This window comes from Canis lupus, chromosome 5 (genome assembly GCF_011100685.1).
Source record: "Canis lupus familiaris isolate Mischka breed German Shepherd chromosome 5, alternate assembly UU_Cfam_GSD_1.0, whole genome shotgun sequence".
Lineage (NCBI taxonomy): Eukaryota > Metazoa > Chordata > Mammalia > Carnivora > Canidae > Canis > Canis lupus.
Window position 1 is genome coordinate 36049874 of NC_049226.1, and position 23555 is coordinate 36073428.

A 23555-nucleotide genomic window follows, 5' to 3' on the forward strand; every position below is an offset into this window, starting at 1 on the left:
TATTTAGAACACCTTAGCCCACTTTCTTTCCTGAGCCTTAGGCTTCCCATCCTTAAAATAAGGGTGTTAGTTAATCTCAGAAATCCCTTCTAGCTCTACAGTTCTGTTCTTATGGAAAGAAAAATGTTTTGGGGGGGTTTGTTTGTTTGTTTTTTCACTCCCCCTCTCACCTCTGAGTCCTCCTGGAGATAATTGTGAGCTCAGTAGAGGCCCAAAAAGAGATCGACACTCAGTTCCAAGGATTTCTTTTCAGAGAATCTCTTCTTAATTAATTAGTTAATTAATTAATTATTTTTATTGGAGTTCAATTTGCCAACATTTAGCATCATATCCAGTGCTTATCCCGCCAAGTGCCCCCCTCAGTGCCCATCACCCAGTCACCCCAACCCCCCGCCTACCTCCCTTCCCACTACCCCTTGTTCATTTCCCAGAGTTAGGTGTCTCTCATGTTTTGTCACCCTCATTGATATTTTCACTCATCCTTTCCAGAGATTCTTGGGTCTTCTGTGAGAATTCTGTTCCTGTGAAACTCTGTGCTTCTGGACTCCCAGATTCCTTGAGAGTCCCACAGCTCCAGAGAGAAGCAGCCTGGGATTGCCTTCCAGCTGGCAGAGAAGGCAGCATGGGACAAGAAGGAGTGGGAGAGAGTGGGAAGGAGAGCTGGCTGGGGGTCGGAGTTCCACCAGTCTTCTGGCCTTTCCTCCTGGGACCTACGGGGCTGCAGCAGGCCCCAGAGAGTTCTAGAAGAAGCCTGAGGCTGGGAGAGTGGAAGGAACTAGGGCCAGTCTGGAGCTAGAACTCAGCCCACGAGGGCAGCTATGGCTAAAGCTGCATGCAGACCTCTGTGAAGATCTAGCTGGAGATATTTGAGAAAGGAAACATTTCCAAATGGTAACAATGACTGAGCTTTCGCCCCTTGTCCTGACTGTCATAGCTTTGTGGTCCATGCCCCAGGTCAGCAACTCTAATGTGAGCTTAGTCCATAGGGAAAAGTGAGGCACCGGGGGCCTGGGCTGGGGGGATCCCAGTTCCCCAGCGGTTAACTACACCTCCCCTCAAGAGCTGAGGCAATACATTCCCTCACACAGGCAAAGTCCAGGCAGAAGAGCAACTCTGCACACCTGTTCTCTCCACCTGGGGCACCTGCCTTCCTGGGTTTCATACACAAAGGCTGAAATATGTACAGGAATTTTTCACTCAATTAAAGGAGAATTCTGGGACTCACTTCAAGTCTTTTCAAACCCATTTTGGTTCTAGTGGAGATATAATCACCAACTTGCATGCAGGGTGTTAGTCTGGGGTTTCAGGTCCTCGCAGGCCAGCCTGCAGGTGGAGAGCCTGTGCATTAATTTGCAAGGTATTAAAAAGCTAGGCCAGTGGCATGGCACATTTTTAGTGGCTTTCCTGAAGTATAATTTTGTGCCTTACAGCTCACTGGTCACAAGTGTGCAATTCAGGGGCACCCGGCTGGCTCCATTGGTGGTGTGTGCAACTCTTGATGTTGGGGTTATGAGTTTGAGCCCACACCGGGTGTAGAAATTATGTAAAAATATAATCTTAAAACAAGGGTACAATTCAATGACCTTTAATAATTTAGTAATAGAGTTGTGCAACCGTCACCACCACCCAGTTTTAAACTTTGCCAGCACCCTTTCTGTGGTCAATCTCATATCCTTTCCCCAAGCAGCCTCTGATCCACTGTATGTCTCTGTATTTTCCAGACATGTCATTATGAAATGATCCAATATGTGACATTTAGCGTGTGACCTCTTTGGCTTTAGTGTAATGCCTCTAAGGTTCTCCCTTCTTGTAACACGTTTGTGCACTTCATTCCTTTATATTGTTAAATAATATTCTGCACAGGTACATCCCATAGTTGTTTATCCATTCACCATTGGATATTTGGGTTGTTTCTGGTTTCTTGGCATTAAGAATATTGCTGCTAGCAACATTCCTGTGTTAAGTCTTTGTCTGAAAATAAATGCTCATTTCCTCTGGGTAAAGTCCTGGAAGGGGAATTAGTGACTCATATGGAAAGCTTTACGTTATTAAAAAAAAAAAAAGATTTATTTCTTTTAGAGAGAAAATGCACACGCATGGGCAGGGGGAGGAGCAGAGGGGAGAATCCCAAGTAGGCTCCCCACTGACCTGGAAACCCGATGTGGGGCTCGACCCCATGACCCTGAGATCATAACCTGAGCAGAAAAATCAAGAGTCAGACGCCCAACCAACTGAGCCACCCAGGCACCCTAGTAAGCTTTACTCTTTAAGAAACCACCAAACTGTCTTCCAAGGTAGCTGTACCATCTTCATCCCCATCAGCAGTGGGTGAGTTTCCCACCTTTTTTACTTCCTCACCACCACTTATTCTGGTCTGTCCTTTTGAAATCATGGTATCTCATTGTGGATTTAATTCACATTTCCCTAATGACCAGTGGTCTTGAGCATCATTTTATGTGCTTATAACCCAAAGGCACATTTCCAACTAAATAGAAATGCAAGTCCTTTTTAAAAAGTACCAGAAATAAGGGGCACCTGGGTGGCCCAGTTGGTTGAGATTCTGACTCTTGGTTTTGGCTCAGGTCCTGATTTCAGGGTCTTGGTATTAAGGAGGGTGAGGGTTTCACCATATGTCTTGGGGAGCTGGGGTGCACAAACATTCAGAACACAGCATGGGCACGTGAAAATAGCTCTCCACGAAGGTACCTTAGGGCACTAGGGCTGGAGAGATGGCAGAGACGGGCAGTGAGCTAGAAAAGTCAGCAGGGGCGAGATCAGAAGGGGCCTGGCAGAGAGCCAGCGATGCCCCTAGGGAGCATTGTGATTAGATGAACCTTCTGAGAGTTCTCCCCACAGCACTGTGGGAGAGAGACGGGAGTGGGGACCCTGGCTTTCCTTTACAGGAGCTGTCAGGTCTCCCATGGCCTGGAACCTGAGCTCTGTCTCCCCAGGACCCAGCAGGGCCAGAGTCCTTGGTCGGACCACATGGAATCCTGGGAATGATCTATGCACTCCTGTGTTTGACAGATGCTACATCACCCTCACCCAGTCTCTGCACCTGACCATGAGTGGAGCTCCAGCAGGACCTGCAGGCACAGGCAAAACAGAAACCACCAAGGACCTGGGCCGAGCGCTGGGTGTCATGGTGTATGTGTTCAACTGCTCCGAGCAGATGGACTACAAGGTACAGCCTCAGCTGGAGGAGGAGCTAGGAACTGGGTGGCAGCATGCACTGGGGACCAGGTTCATCCATGCCATCCTGGCCCAGCCCAGAGGCCCGGGCACAGAGGTCTCTGCTCGCTCGGTCCCAGGAGACCTGAGGCTTTTATCCCTGGAGCGCATTGACCTCACTGTAGATGAGTTTCCACCAGTGAGTGTTGTGACCACTGATGGGTTACTTCACTTTGGGAGCTTCTTTTAGTCACCTGTAAAATGAGGAGGCTGAGCATGTATCCAAAGGCTGACATTCTCTGTTTGACCTAGAACCACAGAAAGGTTCCCAAGTGGCTAACATGAAATCTTCCCATAAAAGTCATATTTGTGCTTTTCTGGAAAAGTAGGCATTTTCCCAATATTTCTACAAAGACAAAATATCCTCCAAGGGCAGGTGTGACTTCTGAAGGCAGAATAGATTAACCTCCACTCCTAACGAGTGATGCCCACAAAGGACAAGTGTAAGGCCAATGTTCTTCATCCAGGTGCTCACCATTTTTTACTTTTTAAATGTATTCCAGGTTCTGTGTCATAGAGAAAAGCAAGAGAAACAAGAAGCCCATAGGTCACTTCTTAGCTAGCAATGTTCTGCTAGATGTCATATAAATTCTTTTTTTTTTAAGTGTAATAAGATCTTCTCACTTTTTCATTATTTTTATTTTGTTCTATTGTATTATTTTGGTGAACTATCTTAAGTCCCTTTTGAAATAGGATGACATGTAAATAAATTTAGAGTGGGGGAAAAGATAAAACCGTAGCATTAAGTAGATTAAATATTTATATCTATAAATCATGGTATATTGGGTACAAAATAAATTTAATTTAAAAATAATTTTAGAGACTACGAGCTAACCTATAGAACTCTAAATGAGATTCATCTGCTATAACTTTAATAATTTCTCTTGTACAGAAAATTTTGCTGTGCAAAGAGTTGCAGAAATCTCAAACACTGTGTTTGCTCATAGCCAGCAAACAAAATGAGGATTCAGACGCCAGACAGCTGTCTTCCCCGTATTCTACACAGTCTAAATTTTATCATGGTTGCTTTTATTGATGAACACATTAAAGTACTACTTCTCAAAAAAAAAAAAAAATAGGGCACCTGGGTGGCTTACTCAGTTAAGTTGTCTGACTCTTGATTTCAGCTCAAGCCATGATCTCAGGTTGCGGGATCCAGGCCAGAGTCAGGCTTAATGGTGGGTGTGGAGCTTACTTAAGATTCTCTCTCTGCCTCTACGCCCCCCTCATTTGGGCATGTGCATGCACGTGCACGCTCTCTTTCTCTAAAAAAAAAAAAAAAATTAATATTTCTCTTTAAGTTAGCCTAAAAGAAGAAAGTATTTTTTTCCTACAAACTCAACCTTCAAGGATTAAGTTTCTAGATTTTTCTATAGTTGAGCAAAGGCAGCATTGCTGATATGGATATTCTCCCCAGAAGGACATTTTGGAGGATGCACTCATTAGATGGAGAAGACCTGGTGTATTGATTGAAGATAATCAGGATTTCTTCAAAGTTAGGCCTGGCATGCAAAACAGAAATAGATGAATTGGCCCCATGGTGAGGGAGTCACCAAGGCCATCTTATTCAATTCTTTCTAAACTTACGACTGAACCCCAATCCCCCATCGATTCCTCTGAGGGTATAGGATGAGCAGAGGGGTCTATCCGTATTTTGTCTGGACTGTGCAAAGCTTTGGCTCAGCCTAGTGAAGACACAGATCAGAGCAAGAACAATAGAGAAAACTATAGCATGAATAGAGGAATCCATTAATTCAGGGAACTTAATGAAAGGTGGGGCTTATCCTTCCATCCTTTCCCACGCCAGCTTAGGTGATGTTAGATTGGTTCTCCTAAAACGTTCATTGAATCATTCTTTCCTCTGCTCCAAGCCTCCATGGACCTTCACAGTCCCTTCTAATAATTCAAGGCTTTTTATAACCACAACCTCCTTTTGTACTTCACCAGCCCAAATGATGCCTTTATTTTTTCTCTAGACATATGATTTTGCTCATCCTTTGCCTGCAATATTTACTTCCCTTACCCCCTTCCATTCTATCTATACAGATACTAATAAGGCAACATCCACAGTGTATGTTCTGAAGGTATCATACAGTCCTGTGAGATACCAGCACGTCCAATCTTTTAGAATTCTATTCCTGTGTTCTGTCCCTGACACGAATGTTCGCCAGCGTGCATCCTGGGAAAACCAGGAGCCACATAAGGAAAATGAAAAATCCTGGCCATAAAACATTGACTGAATTTTGTTGTTCAGGACTCTTCCTTCCTCCCCCTAAAGTTCTAATAGATGTCGGGGCACCTGGGTGGTTCAGTGGTTGAGTGTCTGCCTTCAACTCAGGGTGTGATCCTGGATCCTGGGGTCCTAGGATCAAGTCCCACATTGGGCTCCCCGCAGCGAGCCTGCTTCTCCCTCTGCCTGTGTCTCTCTCTGCCTCTCTCTCTCTCTGTGTCTCTCATGAATAAATAAATAAAATCTTTTTAAAAAAAGTTCTAATAGATTTTGTAAATTAGCAAAAGAGGGTTATAGGATGTGGTGTTTCCTGAACTTCATCGGCCCAAATGCCATCTCTTCAAGGAACATCTACTGTCTCCCAGATTTGGCATCTTGTGAAATAAACATTGGGAGTCAATGTCGTAATACTGTCTGAAATTCATCCCTTTGGCAACACTGCTTGCTAGCGAGTGCTCTCCTTTGCTCCTCTCTGAACGCCCTAACATCTGTGTCTTTTACTCTATCCACTGGAACTCCTGCTCATGGAGCGATTGACCTGCTCTGTCTGGATGCCTTCTCTCTACAGCTCAGCTAGGAGTTCTTAGACTGAGTCCTTCTGTGTCTAACGCACAAGCTGTGCACACACCTGATGGGTAGCAAACACTCACTACAGAAATGAATGAGACTTTTCCACTTCCCCAGCACTCCAGCGATGTCTCCTTGCCAGTGACCCTGAGAGTGTCCCCCTGTCACCTTCCCCTCTGTATTTGCTCTGTGGTTTAGTTATTCACGTTGAACGCCCAGGCGGTTTTTATTTTTAGGACAGATATGCCATCTTCCCTTTGAAAATTCCTTTCTTGCTCTCATTTGAAAATATTTACCTGTCATTCACTTTCTACAGATCTTATCATGTCCCCCGTCCATCTACAGCTTCCTATCACCCTGGGCATTTGGGCACAGATCTGAAGATACAGACATAAACTTTTCTATCAGCGCATGCCGAATGCTGAATAGAAGGCTTTTGTGTGTGTGTGTGTGGGGGGGGGTCTATGGTGCAAAAAAAACAATATTTTATTCATTTCCTGCTATTTTAAAAGCTACAGAATCAAGAGTATCACAAGCCCAATGACATTTTAAAGGGATTTTGGTCTAAGTGTCTTGAAAAGGTTCTGTTTGATCCCATGACTTATGTTGGCACCCTCAGCCATCAAAAATGTGATTGCCCTTGAAATTTTAATAGGAGTTTTTCAAACCAGCGGTCGGTAGGAGACTGGAAGTATCTCTCACAAAAAGTATGGAAGCTGATTTCCATGTGTGATGATGAGCCCGGCACAGAGGGCCATTTAACCTTTATACATTTCATTGCAGTCTTGCGGCAACATCTACAAAGGCCTCTCTCAGACTGGTGCCTGGGGCTGTTTTGATGAGTTTAACCGAATCTCTGTGGAAGTCTTGTCGGTGGTAGCCATGCAGGTATGGGGGCCACAAGTTGGTGGGAGGCCTGTGATCATCTCCCCAAGCACTGTGGCAATCTACATCCTCTTGCTCTCAACCTCTGCTCGTCCACTTTTGTGTCTCCCTTCCCACTTGGACTTCAAGCCCCTTCCTCTGTTCTTTAGAATTGGCCCCGGGGCAGGATATGGGGATCCCATGAGTCCCTACCAAGGTGAATCCATTCACTGGCTGTGGACTCCATTTTCTCCTCTGTGACCTGTCCCACCTGCTTCCTGTGGGCGAGGGGAGGATCAAGGCAGATAGCAGAGCCTGGCTTCTTGGAAAGGCCATGGACTTTGGAAAGGTCTTCCCTTTTGTAATCGAGCCTGGGAAAGCTGCTCTACTTCCTTTGGGCCAATTCATCTCATCATACAAAGGTAGGATCTCTCATGCAAAGGATGGGAAATGACTTCATCATGTGATGATAAGCTCAGTAAAGTGAGGATCACAGGGTGAATGTTGCTGATGGAAGGAAGTCATGTTCGGGTCACATTTACATAAATATGCCGCTTGTCTTCCAACTTCTCCAGAAAGCATCTCATCTATTGAGCACCTACAGCAGAGTGAGTGCTAAGCTCAGAACCAGGGTGAAGTGTCCCCGGTTGATTAGGGCAGATCCCTAACTTCATAAAACAACTTTAGTTCTTGAGACGGGCACAAGCACTCTTGAGGGCTTTAGAAGGGATCAGATTCCTGACTCACAGTACAGGGCAAGGCTGCTAGATGTGCCATCTTGAAGCTAGACCTAAAAAATTAGATGGAGACGATCTGGATTAAGGGGAAGGGTCTTATAGACAGAGGAATCAAGTGGAAAGAGGGATCTGTAGGGAAAAGTGAGCAAACCTCTGTTGAAAGTCTGTTCTGTACCAGCTCCCAAAGACCAGCTGAGGAAAGTCATTTGTCCAAGGACATGTTGGCAAGCGGTGAGGTTGGGCCTTGAACCCAGCACCCTCTCCCATACAACCAGGGGCGTGTATAGACACAGATACTGGTGTCTAAGGGATAAACTGCTAGAGAAGAAAATCAGGCCAGAGAGGTAGATGGGCTCTAATGTTGTGATGTGTGTTGTACCTACTTTGGGGGGCAGAGAGCCCCTGCATGTTTCTGAAGGGGAAATTGCCCTCTGCTTGGCAATGGTTTTAAAGAGGGGCTGAGCAGTGGGGAAAGTCAGTGGCTGCAGGATGTCAGGGGTCTCTCACAGGGGTTCCGACTGGGGCCACGGCCTCAGTGCGAGCCCCATGGCCTCCCCCAAGGCGCCTCAATCACCCTGGTGAAGCACAGCCTTTGCCAGCACCCGTTCTGTGCTCCTTCCAGTAAACTGGTGCTCCTCTTTCCCGCCGAGGAGCCTGTCGTTTCAGAGCCCACCCACTCCACCACCTCAACAAGACAAAGCCAACATAAGGACACCAAGCGGTGAAGGAAGCCATGTGGTGATGGCGCCTGGGATGCTGGCATGACTGGTGCTCCCAGGTTGTGCCTGGGCTCCATGTGGCCTAAGCATATAATTTTCCTCCTGTCATTTGCCTTTATTTCCAGAGCAGGATGTATACAGTACAGAAAAAGAAAAGCAGAGCTATGAGGGACTCCTTGGTTCCCCTAGGCTTTGGTTTAAAGCCTTCAGGCCCAAATGAAGGGCCAAGGCAAAATTTTAGCTCAACTGACATTTTTCTAAGGGTAAGGGCAGCAGAGGGGGGGAAGTGGGAGTTGCTGCAGATGGAGGGTGGTCCTCGGTGGGGAAACTGGCCGAAGGAGCATTCTTCCCCTCCCGCTGGCCTGTGCATACGGGGCAGGAGCTAGCCTCTATCCACCACCACCCAGCATGCTGTCCCCATGCAACATAATGTCCCCATGCAACATGCTGTCTCTGTCCATGAAGGCTGGACTTGGAGCCGTGAGCAGGTGCTGAAGCCACCCCGAGGTGGAACAGTGGCAGAGCTCACACCATCTACCGATTCCATGGCTCACCTTCACCTCCACTTGGCACTGGGAGCCATAAGTGGCTGGGAGGCTTTGCAGGGTCCCTTCACTTTGCCCTCCCCCCAAGGTAGTCAGGCTTTCCATCCCTTGTGATGGGCAGCTGATTGGTGCTCTCATTCATGGATTCTTGTCTGGACTGCTTCTTGGTGAAGCCCTCACAAGTTGCAAAACTGTGGGTCCTTCTCTCATTCCCAATGGTGATGTATGGTTTTCCCTCTTTTGGATTATTTGATTCGATAGGAGTTGGTAGCAGCAGTAAATTGAATAGGTGGCCAGAACACTCCCTTGGAAACCTTTGACTAGCATGGTTCATGGGAGCTGATTGCGAGCATTTCAGTGCTCTCACATCGGTGGCTTAAAATCAGCAGTGATGGGAGCATTTTCCCAGCAGAAAGTGGCAAATCCTACAAATCAGGGGCATTTTGTTTTCCCGGTGAGCTGGTTCTTAAACATTTACCAGCACGCCTCTGCCTTGTCAGAATATGTCAGTGTTTGCCAGATTTTTTGAATTTTAAAGAGAAGCTGAAAGTCCAGATTTTTATTTAAAAAACTCCAGGGCAGCCCGCGTGGCTCAGCGGTTTAGCAATGCCTTCACCCCAGGGTGTGATCCTGGAGACCCAGGATCGAGTCCCATGTCGGGCTTCCTGCATCGGGCCAGATTCTCCCTCTGCCTGTGTCTCTGCCTCTCTCTCTCTCTGTGTGTGTGTATCTCATGAATAAATAAATAAAATCTTAAAAAAAAAACCAAAAACTCCAGGTTTCTGAAAGTTGGCAACTCATTAAAAAACAAAACAAAAGGAAACAACTTGGGAGCTGGACCAAAAAGCATGCCACTGACTGCTTCACCTCTGTGTGGTCACTTCATAACTTAGAAGAACCAGGATTAATGCCTCTTCCAGGTCTGTGTGAATTTGGGGAAAGAAGGTGTGGAGTAACACGAATAAAATAGAGCTTTCTCAGAGTACTAATTCTAGGCCTAGGATGGTTCTGAGAGTTGGGACAGAAGCATAAGCTCTTTGTAGCCTTGGATATTGGGATTATAATTATAATTATATTTTGTACCTGGAGTTTCCTCCTTGTTTCTTCCACTGCAGATACCTGACAGTTCATATACCACCCATCTTTTCTACTTCTTGCCCACCATCTTCTGTTATTCTACATGCTATAAAGTCCCGCTCTTTCATCTCTGCTGTTAGGAGTTTCTGCATCTTCTTTTCTGGCTACTGGCCCCAGATTGCAGAGGGCTTTTCTTGTCCTCACCAGCCAGGTTGCACTGGCATGACTGCCCTTGCTGAAATCCAGGACCACTTATGGTGGACCCAATACAGTGCTCAGTGCTGTGGGGTTGCCAAAGGGCCATTTCACGGTGTCCCTCCAAGGAGCCTGGGGAAGAGGCAGCAGGAAGCAGTGAGAGCCAAGTAGGATCAGCATAGAGTTCATCTTGGGCTCCAGAGATTATAGGAGCAATCCCATATGTAACTGGGATCTTCAAAGAAACAGGTTCTTGTAGGGTGGGGTGAACCCTGCAAGGGGGTGGGGAAGTGGTCATGTGTGTAGGTCATGTCTGAAACCACACAGCCAGTGTTCAACTCTGGTTCTGCCACTTACCAGCTGTGTGACTTTGGGTGAGTCCATATCTCAAGTCCCACATCTCTAAAGAGGGTTAATAATAGTACCTACTAGATGCGGTTGTAATAATTATTTAATAAGTTAATACATGTGGAGCATTTAAAGCCCTACAGCTAGTAGGCATGCGATAAATATTAGTCTCTATGATGATTGTGGTGGCGGTAATGGTGGTGATTGTGGTGGTGGTAGTAGTGGTGGTGGTGATGTTAGTGGTGATGGGGGTGGTAGTGCTGTTGGTTATATTGGTGGTGATAATGGTCATGATAATGATGGTCATGGTGATGATGGTCATGGTGGTGATGATGATGGTATGAAAATAGTGGTGATAAGATGATGGTGATGGTGGCCATGATGATGATGGGGACCATGATGGTGGTGGTAATGATGATGGTCATGATGATGATGGTGGTGGTGGTTACTGTTATTATTACCTGAGCACTGCAGAACACAGGTTGAAGGGCAGTGGAAGACCAGGAGACATGGGGCAGGGAAAGAGGGTCCACACCCAGGTCTCACCACCCTCCTCAACACCCTTCACTCCTCAGCTGGCCCAACCTCAGACCATCTTCCCAAACTTAGTGTCTTAATTGACGAGGCAGTATTCAATAGCCATTGTCCCCAGTGCACAAGAGATAAACAATGTGAATTCGCCTTATTTTGAAGCTGCCCAATAGGATGTCCTAGCAGGTTCTGCAAGGTCAGTTCCTTTTTGCTTCTGGAATTAAATGAAATAAATTCAACCCAGAATTCCCTGGTGCTTTCACACTCCAGGCTAGGAGCATACCCGTAGGAGAGATCGTTTCAAACAAGTGGTCTGACAATAGTCGGGGCAGAATCTGAGTCTGTTCCACTTAAAATCCTATACCCACCCAAGGAGAAAATTACACTTAATTATTCACACAGCTAAAAAAAAAAAATATTATTCACACAGCCATCCAGGCTGGCATATTGGTTCCAAAGCCATACCAGCTGTGACTCTCCCTCGTCATCCCCTCTCCTCCTCCCGGCTCCTTGCCTGTCTGGGTTCCTCTCCCAGTAACTTCTACAAAAGTGCGTGTGCTCCGGGGTTCTTGCAGGTGGGTATTTTCGTGTCTCTGTCAGAGTGGTTGAGCAGAATTACATATACGATGGGAATAAGTGGGACAATTCCAAGAGCAATTACTCTGCTATTTTAAAGATGTATGAAGTACTACTTAGTCTTCCCCCTCCCCCAGAATTTTGCCAATACCATTGCAATCAGCTCACTAGGCCTTTGGGCCCAAGGGCATGTGTCAGCAGGACACACTCCACCACCTTCTCCCTCCAGCCTCCCTGGCCAGGCATTTCTGCCATGTGCCTTCCTTCCCCATGGCACAAGGGTGCTGGGCCGAGGCAGGAAGCAGCTAGAAGCAGCAGATCGGTTAGCAAGGTCTTGGGAGGTCACCATAGCAGTGTTCCAAGGACTCAGAGTGCCAAATGCTAGAGTCTCAGAACCAAGGGAGCTTCCCACGTAACACCCTTTATAGAGGAGCGTAAGGTCTAAGGTAAAAACACGGAAATTTTTTTTTAATGTAAAAAGTGGTGAGTGGGTTGCACTTCCTGAAGGCAGCAGATTCCAATCTGCTTTTTGCAGAGAGCAGCATGGAGTGAGCCAGGCAGGATTTTAATAACACATGGCATTTGGGGGCAAAGTCTGGACCACAGAGTGGACTTACTTCCCTAGAACATAAGGGGCATGGAGGAAAAAGCTGAGTGGGTTCAGGTAGCTCAGAGCTAGCCGATGACCTCTTTAAAACCTATCACCTACAAGAAAGATGCTATGACTGTTACCCTTCATGAGTGTGTCTGATACAAGGCCCCAGCCTGGGCGGGAAGACGTAGGGCTGGAGCCCTCTGTGTTCACCAGTTTCCAGTCTTGGAAGAGAAAGGCCTCATTCTTAAGATACCCCATTGGGCTCTCATGGTCAGACAGGCACACCGTGGCTTGTGCAGGATATGGGGCTGGCCTGAGATAGAGGTAAAACCTACCCACCCATCTAAAGCATCAGGCAGAAAGCGAGCTCCCTGAGAGAGGGATGATTAAGACTGTGGCGCTGGAAGGGCAAGTGAGCCCATCTGGCTAAGGGCCAGTGGAGGGTCCTGAAATGGGAAGGGGGCAGTCGGGTCTCTTGGCTGGGGCACTTAATGGGCCAGCAGCCTCAACTTCCCCGGGGAGCCTGTTAGAAATGCAGATCCAGACCCACCAGAGCCCTGCTGTGACACAGTCTGCATTTCTGCACAATCCCCTGGGTTTCGTACTAAATTTAGGGACATGCTGCCCTTGGTTCCAGCTCCTCAACCCTGGTGACACAGTAGAAGTGCCCATAGCAATGCACAAACACACTGTCTCCACCCCCAAAGATTCTGGTTTCATTGGTCTGGGACAGGACCTAAGCATCAGGTTTGGTTTTGAAAAGAGAAACACTTTTGTTTTGAAAGAACCACGTCCATGTGGCTCTCATGTCCAGCAAATGCTGAGAACTGGAGCTAAGAGGGGGACTGGCAAGTGAGGGAAACATCTGGAAGGCTGTGGGGCATGGGTTAGCCTAGGTTAGCAGGCCACAGAGACACATCCTCCTCCCCAGGGTAGGTGGGGCAGAGGGAGTGGAGGAAGCAGGTGTACTGAGGGGGTGGGGCCTATATGCAGCTCTGATGGGGACAGCTGGGCAGCAGCCAGGATGAGCAGAAACACAAGAATTAACTGGACCGCAGTGGTTCTTGAACTGGGCAGATATCCAGATCTTACTAGTCAGGGCTTACTATAATCCCAGGGCTTACTAGTTAGCTGGACCCCACCCCAGAATTTCTGATTGGGTGATCCAATCTGGGGTGGGGTGGGGGGCTATGAATTTGCATGGGAATTCAGGAGGCCCCAGGGCCACAAGCCGTGGAATGGTGGACAAATCAGTTATACTTTTTTACCTTCAATTTCCTCATTGGGAAGACATTCTGCAGACCACAGTTTTCCCAACTTTGGCATTTTCAATGCCTTGAGCCTGATAATTCCAGAAATTTCGCACTACTTGTGACAACAAAAATGTCCCCAGCTGTGGCCAGATGTTCCCTGGGGAGGACAGGTACACAGTCACCCTCAGGCAAGAACATCGGTTTCTACATAGCGTTTTGTGTTTGTTTGTTTTCTTTAGCGAGTGGCAAATACACTTTTCTTACTTCGTGGAAACATATGCCTCTAAATTATAACATGATTATTTTTAGAGTAAAACAAAATTCCCCTGAAAGGTATATATTCGATGAGGAGCCATGTGGCTGGCACAGTGTCCTGGTAAAAGGAGGTTTGGGGAAGTGGCTAATAAGAGCATGTGCTTTGGCACCAGATTGCCTGGTTGGTAACTTGGGTTGCCCCACTTACCAACTGTTAGACAGCTGGCAAGTTTCTTTTTTTTTCTCTTGCAACTTTTTATTTTTAACAATTTTAGACTTATAGAAAAATTACAGAAATAGCATAGAGTCCCCACATACCCCTGTCGTAGCCTCCCTAAACCTGGCATCTTGCATAACTGCAGCACAGCTTCTTAACTGCCTCTGGCTCAGTTTCCCTATCTATAAAATGAGGATCTGCCCATCTCGTACAGTTACTGAGAGGACTTCACAGGATGGGATGACTCACCTAAAATACTCAGAGAAGTGCCTGGTACATACCAAGTGGTCGGTAAACGTCATTTATTCTTTTTCTTTTTGTTATTCCCTGTGGGTTTAAAATCTTTTAAAGTGATGATTTTTTAGCAGAGAAATAATGGACCCCCTTGAGTGAAGAGTGGACCTGGCCCCTTTGGTATCCGTTTATGCCTACCTGTGTTTGAGAATCCCCCTTGCTGGGCTTGCGGTGTAATCCATGTGATCCCAGCCCACCTGCTTCTCTTGCCTCTTCCCAACATCCTGAAGGACCTCTGGACTTTACTGGGGCCTCCTGGACCCCACCCGCTGCATTGCAGTGACTCATCCCCATGGACCCTGATTGCCACTAAGGTGATGAGAAGGTGCCAGGCACACAGTCTTCTGTCCTGTCCCAGGAGAGCCCCCTGCTCACAGAGCCTGCTACTAGCACTGATGCCCCAGCGTTAACTGTGGCCTTGCATCTGCTCCATACTCTGCCTCAGGAGCACCCCCTACAGACTTTTACATGGGAGGACAGAGGCCTCAGATCCTACAGGAGGGAAGCAAAACGGTCCTGGGCTCTGGCCTTCGCCCAAGGGTATCAAAGCAATCAGTAAATGGCAATGAAACTCCCTTCCCCACCCTATAAGATGGTGATGAGCGTTTGGTGTATTTTATAGATGGGAGGACTGGGACCATTGGGGAGAGCCCCTTCCTCACCACCCTCATAAGCTGGGGGGTGATGGGGAGGCAGGAGGTGCTATGCGGGGCTGCCCTGTGAGCACCGCTGTGCGTGCCGTGCTGGAGATCACCTCTGACACACAGCATTGCCATTCTCTATGCAGAAAAGAAATTTTAGTCTCTAACTCCATGAGCTCAAATGCATTTGGTCTTTAGAGCTTCACTTTGAGAAAGGAGCTGAATCCTCATTCACCTGTCACCTGTAGACCTGTCACCCATTCTGGTGGGTGCTGCCCTGCCAGGTGCTGGGGAGAGCCCCACTCCATGGAGGATGGTCCAGCTGCCTGGTGTCTTTCTCTTTTACTTAGGTTCCTGCTGTCTCTCCATGTCTGTATGTCTCATAAATCCTCCAGCTCTGTCTGTCCTTCTCTGTTTATATCTGTCCCTCTCTGTCACACACACACACACACACACACACACACACACACACACACCCCTACAGCCCAATCTGCACAGAACCCTCAACTATTCTAAACACCTGCCCATGGCAACATGATTGGAGCTCTTTCAAGACCTTGCACTGGCCCCTCGGCTTTCAGGAGCCCCGAATGGCTAGAGATACTCAGATACACTCTGGGGCCTCCCTGAACAAGCGTGCCCCTCTTATCTTCACTCTTGCTGTCGCTCATCATTGTTGCACATGCCTTTCCAAAGCACCATGTGTGAAAATGGGGATTTCGTTTCTGTCCCTCTCCTCACTGCTGTAAGAGCATTCTAGAATGTAGAGCTGACCAGGTCAAGCTTCAGCTTAAATCCACACCTTTAAGACAAAAGTCTGACTTTTGAAAGGTACTCATAGCCCTTGGGGATGTGGCTCCAGTCTCGCTTTGCCATTTAAGGATGTGCAATCTCTAAAGGGGTGAACTGTGATTATGCCATGTGTTCTAGAGACGTAGCCTGAGGAAGTAAGCCAGGCTGAGGACCACAGTAACAATTTCTGTGTTAGCTGCTGTTTTTAAGCATTTTCTGTGTGCTCAGCTTTTCATAGGCTTTCTTTCATTTAATCCTTAGAACCAGCCTAGGGGGTAGGTCCTGGTGTTCTATCCATCATGCAGTAGCCAAGTTGCCTGGATTCAAGTCCAGAACCCACCACTTAGGACCTGAGCAAGGTCAGGCAAGCTACCCAGCCACTCAGTGCTTCTGTTTCATCATAGAGAAATGCGCTTCAAGGGTTATGGTGAAGAGCAAATGAATTAACATGTAGAAACACTCAGAACGGTGCCTGGTGGGAGGTCAGTGGGGTTAGACACCTGTTCGCTGTTCACGCCTGACCCCTTCACTGCTGTTATAAACATGGGCATGGGAGACCAGATTTCTTTCAGACGGGCACCCCATGCTCATTAGCAGAGGGTCCAGGGTGCAGTCACTGTGCCCATCCGTCAGTGAAAGGGGCCACAGAGCAGGTGTCTGCACTGGGCATAACCATGCTTCCCAGCCTTATCTACCACCCCACCCCCGGAGCACAGTGGAGACCTTTTCTGTTGACTCATTCACCAGGTAAAAAGCATTCAAGATGCAATCCGAGATAAGAAACAACGATTCAACTTCCTTGGGGAGGAGATTAGCCTGGAACCTTCGGTGGGGATCTTCATCACCATGAACCCGGGTTACGCTGGCCGCACGGAACTTCCAGAGAATCTCAAGGCTCTTTTCAGGTGAGCATCAGCTCTGCCCCATGCAAGGGCCCAAGAGAGAAGCCTCTTCTGTTTTTCTCCACTGAAAATGTATGGCACACATATTGGAAGAAATTTATAACATATAAAAAAGTAGAGTTTATAAAACCACCTTTAACGTTATCACCAGTAAAATTATTTCTTGCTCTGTTGTATTCTGCTTTCCTCTATATGAGTATTTTAAAGTCATGCATTTGTGGTCTACACACACTTCCTATTGTTTTTTTGCCATTTCATACTCTATCATAATCTTATCATAAATCATCTCTTCTGTTAGATATTCATAAGAAATTTCATTTCATGACTACGTTTTATTATACCAAGTGCGCAGTCCATGGTATCAGGTATCACTAAGTGGTCCCCCATATTTAAATATTAAGAATGCTTCTAACATTTAAAATAAATTTACACATAATGCTGTAATATACATCTTTGTACATAAGTCCTTTTTTTTTTTCTCTATGCATAGTTATTTTCTTTGGCTAGCTGCCCAGAAGTGGAATCACTGAGTTAACAGGGAGGCACTTTTTTTTTTTTTAATTTATTTTTTATTGGTGTTCAATTTACTAACATACAGAATAACCCCCAGTGCCCGTCACCCATTCACTCCCACCCCCCGCCCTCCTCCCCTTCTACCACCCCTAGTTCGTTTCCCAGAGTTAGCAGTCTTTACGTTCTGTGGGAGGCACTTTTTAAGGCTCCTGATACACACTGACAAATTGCTTTCTACAAAGACTAGTGCCAAGTTATGCTCCTAGTAGCCATGCACAAGAACACCTCTTTTATTTCACCTTTGCCACCAGTGGATATTGCCATGCTTTTACATCTTTTTTACTGTGATAAGAAAACACAAATCCATTTTCTAGAAGGGGCTGGAGGGAGTCTCCGTTCTTTTTCTCAGGAAAGAGATTTCAGCCCAACCAAAAAGGGTACCTCGTGGTTTCTGATTTTTTCCACCTCCTGGATCGTCATCTAAGACAGAGAGGCCTCAGGAGCTGTGACACAGAGGTCAGCTTCCTCTTGGGAGCCAGAGCCCTTGCTCTGTTGGGGACGTGAAGTCCAGGAGCCCCCTAGAGAGGTCCCTGTGCATTTCGTCCCTCAGTCCGGTCCCTGTGCACTTATGCGGTGGCAAATTCCTGCGTCACAGGAGTGGTGTGGACATACTCCCCCCCCCCCCCACCCAGGCCAGTGCCCATGTTAGCCAAGAGCTTATTGGAACATCACCAGGCTGCCTGAAAGGGTGGCATGGAATATCACTTGCTCATGGCTTGCACAAAGTATTTATTAAGTGAGCCTTGCATTTACAAACAATTACGCAAGTGGATTATCACCCTGGTAAGAACAACTCTACATTTCCACACCACCCCCCTGCCCCAAATTTAAAGGGAACATTTATCCAGAAAATTGGGAGGGGAGGGAGAAAAATATTTGTAAAAAAAAAACAATAAATACAAACATCTACTTTGTTACTTCATTTTCACAAAACCCAGTGAGGTGGGTGCTACTAGTATCACCCTTTGTGCAGGGAGAAAATAGGGCAGCAAATTGCCCAGGGTGGGAACCGTAGTCACTAGGTTCGCTCACAGACCAAGTAGCGAGCCACAGAACAGGGGTTAGAGCCCAGACAGTCCACCTCCAGAACCTCTGCTCCTCTTGTTTGAATGCTGTCATCCAGAGATAGTTACAACCTTTTGGCATTCTCCCTTCCAATATCTGGTGGGCAGGGTATCTCTTTGTCACACTTGGCATAAGACTCTATATAAATTAGTATCCTGCCTTTGTTAACGAATATTTTCCCCATGCCACAAAATAGTTTCCTTCCATAGCATTATTTTCCATGGCCCTATTGCATTCTGTTGTATGAATGCATACTTAACCTTAGTTCAGGTTGCAAAATAATTGAGATTCTAAGTGTGTGGTTGCTCCTTTGAATTTGAATGCGCTGTCAAATTTAGAGGAAAAATGTTCTTGAATGATATGCTTTTGAAAATTTTGCATTGGTGTAGGGAAAATGTGGTTAAAGAAATGTAAACAACCTTAGGCTCCTGTTATAGACTTAATAAATTAATTTTAAAAATATGTAATTTAAAAATCAAATGTTTCTAGGCTATGGGGGGGAAGTCACAGTAAATCCTTATAGATAAAAATTCCCCTCTGTATTCCCATATATGACATTTTTAACAAGATTTTATTTATTTATCTTAGAGGGAGAGAAAGAGAGAGAGAGAGAGAGAAAGAGAGAGAGAGAGAGCGCTCGTGTAAGAATGGGCAGGGAGAGGAACAGAAGGAGAGGGAGAGAGAGAATTCCAAACAGACTCTGTGCTGAGCATGGAGCCTGAGGGTGGGGCTCAATCACCTGATGCTGACATTAGGACCTGAACCGAAACGAAGAGTCAGCCACTTAACCAACTGAGCCACCCAGGCACCCCTCATATATGCATTTTGTGGCAAGATGGGGTTAATAGGTATTTACTTTAGACCTCAGCGTTAGATATTTATTTATATTTTTATGCGCATAAGCACAGAATGAGCCCCAAGTGTATAGGCTTGGAGGAGACATACGTTTTGAAAATGAGGAGTAGATCCTTGTAGACCCCAGGAGAGACCCAATTCCTCAACCTTAGCCCCTAATCTATTATATAAGGAACTGACCGAATAAATTACTACTTACTAAAGCTTGACCAAGCCATGCCTGTGTTACAAGATGAGCTGTAACCCCACCCCTGCCCCTTCCTGCTACCATCATCCGTCACCTTGGTCAAGAAAGTTCATGTCTTTTATCCTTTGTCAACTCATCCCTGAATTAGAAATCTTAGATGAAACTATTGGTAAGGGCTGAGTGTTTATACTCACAGATGCCTCTGTCCATGATCTCAGCCAGGGTCACTTGTCTTCCAAGCACCCCCACCCCTTCGACTGTGGTTGGGAAACCATCTTGACCCTCTGTTTCCCCATTCACAGGCCTTGTGCAATGGTGGTTCCAGACTTTGAGTTGATCTGCGAGATCATGCTGGTGGCAGAAGGATTCATTGAAGCACGATCATTAGCCAGAAAGTTCATCACCCTTTACCAGTTGTGCAAAGAGCTGCTCTCTAAACAGGTACTCTCTCTAGTTTGGCCAGACCACCTGTCAGGTGTAATTGCCCCGCTCTGCCCAGTGTAGTAGGGAGACATGAAAGCCTTCTCACAGAGAGTCAGTGTGCCCATAAGAATAGTAAAAGCTCCGAATTTAAAGCTTCTCCTCCCTTCGGGGCTCTCTTACTAGGACTACCTTTGCTGCCATAGCATGGGTGCACTCAGCCCTATAAAATCTGTCCCAGGTGGATTTCTTTAAAAACCTCTCCTGTTTCTCCTTGCTTCCCAGACCCCTTGTTCATTGTATTATCGGTCGGTTCCCCACCACCACTGACTTCCCGGCCAGAGACTGACACTCACAAATCCACCCTGAACCTCTCTTCTGAACTCTAAACCTGTATGTTCAGCAGCTATACCACAGCTCCCCCTGAGTGCAGGAAAAGCAGCTCCAGCTCAGCATCTAAAGCCCATCTCCCAGCTGATCCTCACCCCTGCAGCCCTATGTCTAATCGTGGATGAACTCTTATTCGTTTCACCCTCTGGATATCTCTCAAATCCATCTCATTTTCTTCCTACCACTTTATATCTAAGCACCCCTGCCTCTTGCTTAAACTCCTGGAACTGCCTTTACGAGTTGCTACTAGTAATTCTTCTCTTTAAAGATTTTTTATTTATTTATTTTTTTGAGAGAGAGAGGGAGTAGCAGACTCCCCACTGGGCAGAGAGCCCAACATGGGGCTCAATCCCGGAATTCCAGGATCATGACCCAAGCAGAAGGCAGACACTTAACCAACTGAGCAACCCAGGCACCCTGCTACTAGTAATTATTCTTTAACTATTTTTCTCAGAGAGTCTGAAGGCCTCCTGGGTGTAGAGCATGTGAGCTCAGCCTCGACCATCTCTAAGAGCTAACGTGGCTTCCCCCTAGATACCCTTCCACTCTCTAAATGAGCAAGGAGTAGCCAGACACATTGAAAGTGGTTCTTTTTGGTTTCCCTGGCTCCCAGCCCCCTGTATGCTCTGGGGCTGCTTTGTTGTCATCAGAGTTAGAAAAGTAGCTAATGCCAGACCAAGAGCTAGGATCTATGACTACGACCTTCCGTGTCATTGGTCCTTTCCTGAGCTTCCAGCTTGGCCTCAGAAGTGGCCTGCCTATAATTTTTTAAAATATTTTATTTATTTATTCATGGGAGACACAGAGAGAAGCAGAGACACAGGCAGAGGGAGAAGCAGGCTCTAAGTAGGGAGCCTGAAGTAGGACTCAATCCCAGGACCCTGGGATCATGACCTGAGCCAAAGCCAGAAGCTCAACTGCTGAGCCACCCAGGCATCCCCAACCTAACCATAATTTTATAAACACTAGCATGTGATGTTCAGCACACCTGCCTGACCTGTGCCACCTTCCAGGATCACTATGACTGGGGCCTGCGGGCCATCAAGTCTGTGTTGGTGGTGGCAGGATCCCTGAAGCGAGGAGACCCTGACCGCCCTGAGGACCAAGTCCTGATGCGCTCCTTGCGAGATTTCAACATCCCCAAGATCGTGACCGATGACATACCAGTGTTCATGGGCCTGATTGGGGACCTCTTTCCTGCCCTGGATGTCCCTCGGAGGAGAGACCTCAACTTTGAAGCGTTGGTTAGGAAGGCGGTGGTGGACCTGAAGCTCCAGGCTGAGGACAGCTTTGTACTCAAGGTATTTGGGGGTTTCCCTCTCAAGATTTTTTTGTCCTTTAATGATTTTCTTGGATAATGGGTCATCCTTAATCCAAAGGATTGCTTTAGATATATAAATATGTATCTACCTAGTAATAATTCATTTCAAGAGCTCTTTACTGAGGCACCCACAATGGGGAATGTGTGGTGGGGAATACAAGGGAAAGATGGCACCCCTACCATCAGAAAGCTCATGATCCGATAGAGGACTAAGTCCCAGTCCATTCTGCTCTAGCACATATTTTTTTTCCTGTGAATTACTTCAGATATGATTAGAGAGAACTGACAGTGGTACAATATGGAAGCCATGTTGGTTCTTACGCATTTTTCTGATCTTGTAAACATTTTGAAGTGATCAAGGACAAGTTTTTCTCACAAGAAAACCTGAGGGCGGTAGGCAGAATAACATTCCCCACCCCGAGATGTACAGAGGACATGGATAGATTTTTTTCCTGTGCAGTAATACCTTTGGGGATCCTACGAACACCACCATAGAAGTTCACAACTGCCTTTATGTTATGTATCCTGTCTGAACTCCCCACAACCCGTGAGGTCAATGGAGCAGATGAGGCACTTTATAGATGAGGACAATGGCCACCACTACTTCTACAGGATACTCCACTGAGCATTTCATGAGAGACAACTTGCTCCCCCTTGAGGAGGTTACCAGCTGGGGGGCACATTCCTTCTATACCACTCTGGGAGGCCTTTCTAGAATGTAATACAATACAGTCGGTTGAGATTAAGCCCTGGCTGTATGCAAATCAGCTTCTGCTTCTAGCTCTGAGCTTCCATTTCACAGAGGAAAACAAAATGTTGACCTGGTCCTTCCCAGCTCTGATTGGTTTTGCCTGTCCACCATCCCCACACCCAGCCTCCCTCCTCCCAAGTGCAGAGGATAGACTTTGTCAAGGTAGAGATGGACTTGAGGGCCTTCTAGGTAGAGGCCAAGGGTTGGTGAAGAGTTGGATGGAGAAACACAGAGATTGTTCATGCAGCAAAAAGAAATCCAGCATTGCTAGGGAGAAAGGTATGGGGGCAGGGAGTGAACAATAGGACTCAAAGGGTAATATGGGACCATGATATAAAGGGCCTTGAATGCCAGACTGAGTGCTTTCCTCTTAAAGGCTCCAATCCTAAGAGATGCCCCTTCTCTGGAGGGCAGTTAAACCCAAACGAGGCTCCTGATATCCAAGACACTGGGGCTGAGGACTTGCCATCAGAACAGCCCACATCCTCCCAGACACTCTGGTCTGCTAAGGCAACGTGACCCTACCTCCCCATTTTCTGCATTTTTTTCCTACTCAGAATCTTACCTTTCCTATTTGTTTGTCAGTTGGTGCACATTCTGTGTCCTCCTTTCTCTCTCTCCTTTCATGACTGCTTTCTGCTCCTCTGCTAAGACAGATACTCCCTGTTAAAGGCTCTTGGGACAGATGGTGTTTTCTACTGGCTTTTCATTCGTGCTGTCCATCTGACCTCCTCAAAGTTCATCAGAAACGCCTAGTGAGGCTCTGCTTTCAGGTGTCATCCTGAGATCCCTAAAAGCAATACTATAAATTCATCTTTTGAGAAAAAGGAATTTGAAGTGTAGAAACTGGAAGGGGAGAGTTCAGTCAGTTCCTGGAAAGAGGATGAAAATGGGTTGACAGATCCCGCATGGTAGGAGGGCCAGAATCCACTTAGAAGGGGCTTCAGGAGAGGAGGGCCCTAGAGGTAGCCAGTCTGCCCCACTGAACCCTGGTGATGCCTTAGCCTTGGAGTTGGTAGTGAAGGAGGGCAGGGGAGAGAAAGAGAACTGGAAATGGCCAAGGGGGAGATCATTAAGTCAGTTTACCCTGTGATTTTTCCACCTGACTCCCTATATTCTTGTCTCCTTTTTTTTTTTTTTTAAGATTTTATTTATTTATTCATGAGAGCACACAGAGAGAGGTAGAGACACAGGCAGAGGGAGAAGCAGGCTCCCTGTGGGGAGCCCGATGTGGGACTTGATCCCAGGACCCCAGGATCACACCCTGAGCCAAAGGCAGATGCTCAACCACTGAGCCACACAGGTGCCCAAACACACATTGCCCTGCTCCCCATTTTGGTCTCAAATTGCTACGAAGACAGAGCATGTACAGCCAGGTCTTTAACCTGCAGCAAGAAAGAAAAGTTTAAGACAATCTAATAAAC

At 46.7% G+C, this 23555-nt stretch overlaps 1 protein-coding gene across 1 annotated transcript in view; it reads left to right on the forward strand.

Moving 5' to 3' along the window:
• DNAH9 (dynein axonemal heavy chain 9) overlaps window positions 1–23555 on the forward strand; it is a 330059-nt gene that overhangs the window by 107348 nt on the left and 199156 nt on the right. Inside the window, exons 27-31 of the mRNA XM_038536892.1 lie at window positions 3028–3184; window positions 6812–6916; window positions 16415–16572; window positions 19552–19690; window positions 21073–21360. Coding sequence (XP_038392820.1) covers window positions 3028–3184; window positions 6812–6916; window positions 16415–16572; window positions 19552–19690; window positions 21073–21360 — 847 coding nt within the window. The remainder of the gene's footprint in view (window positions 1–3027; window positions 3185–6811; window positions 6917–16414; window positions 16573–19551; window positions 19691–21072; window positions 21361–23555) is intronic.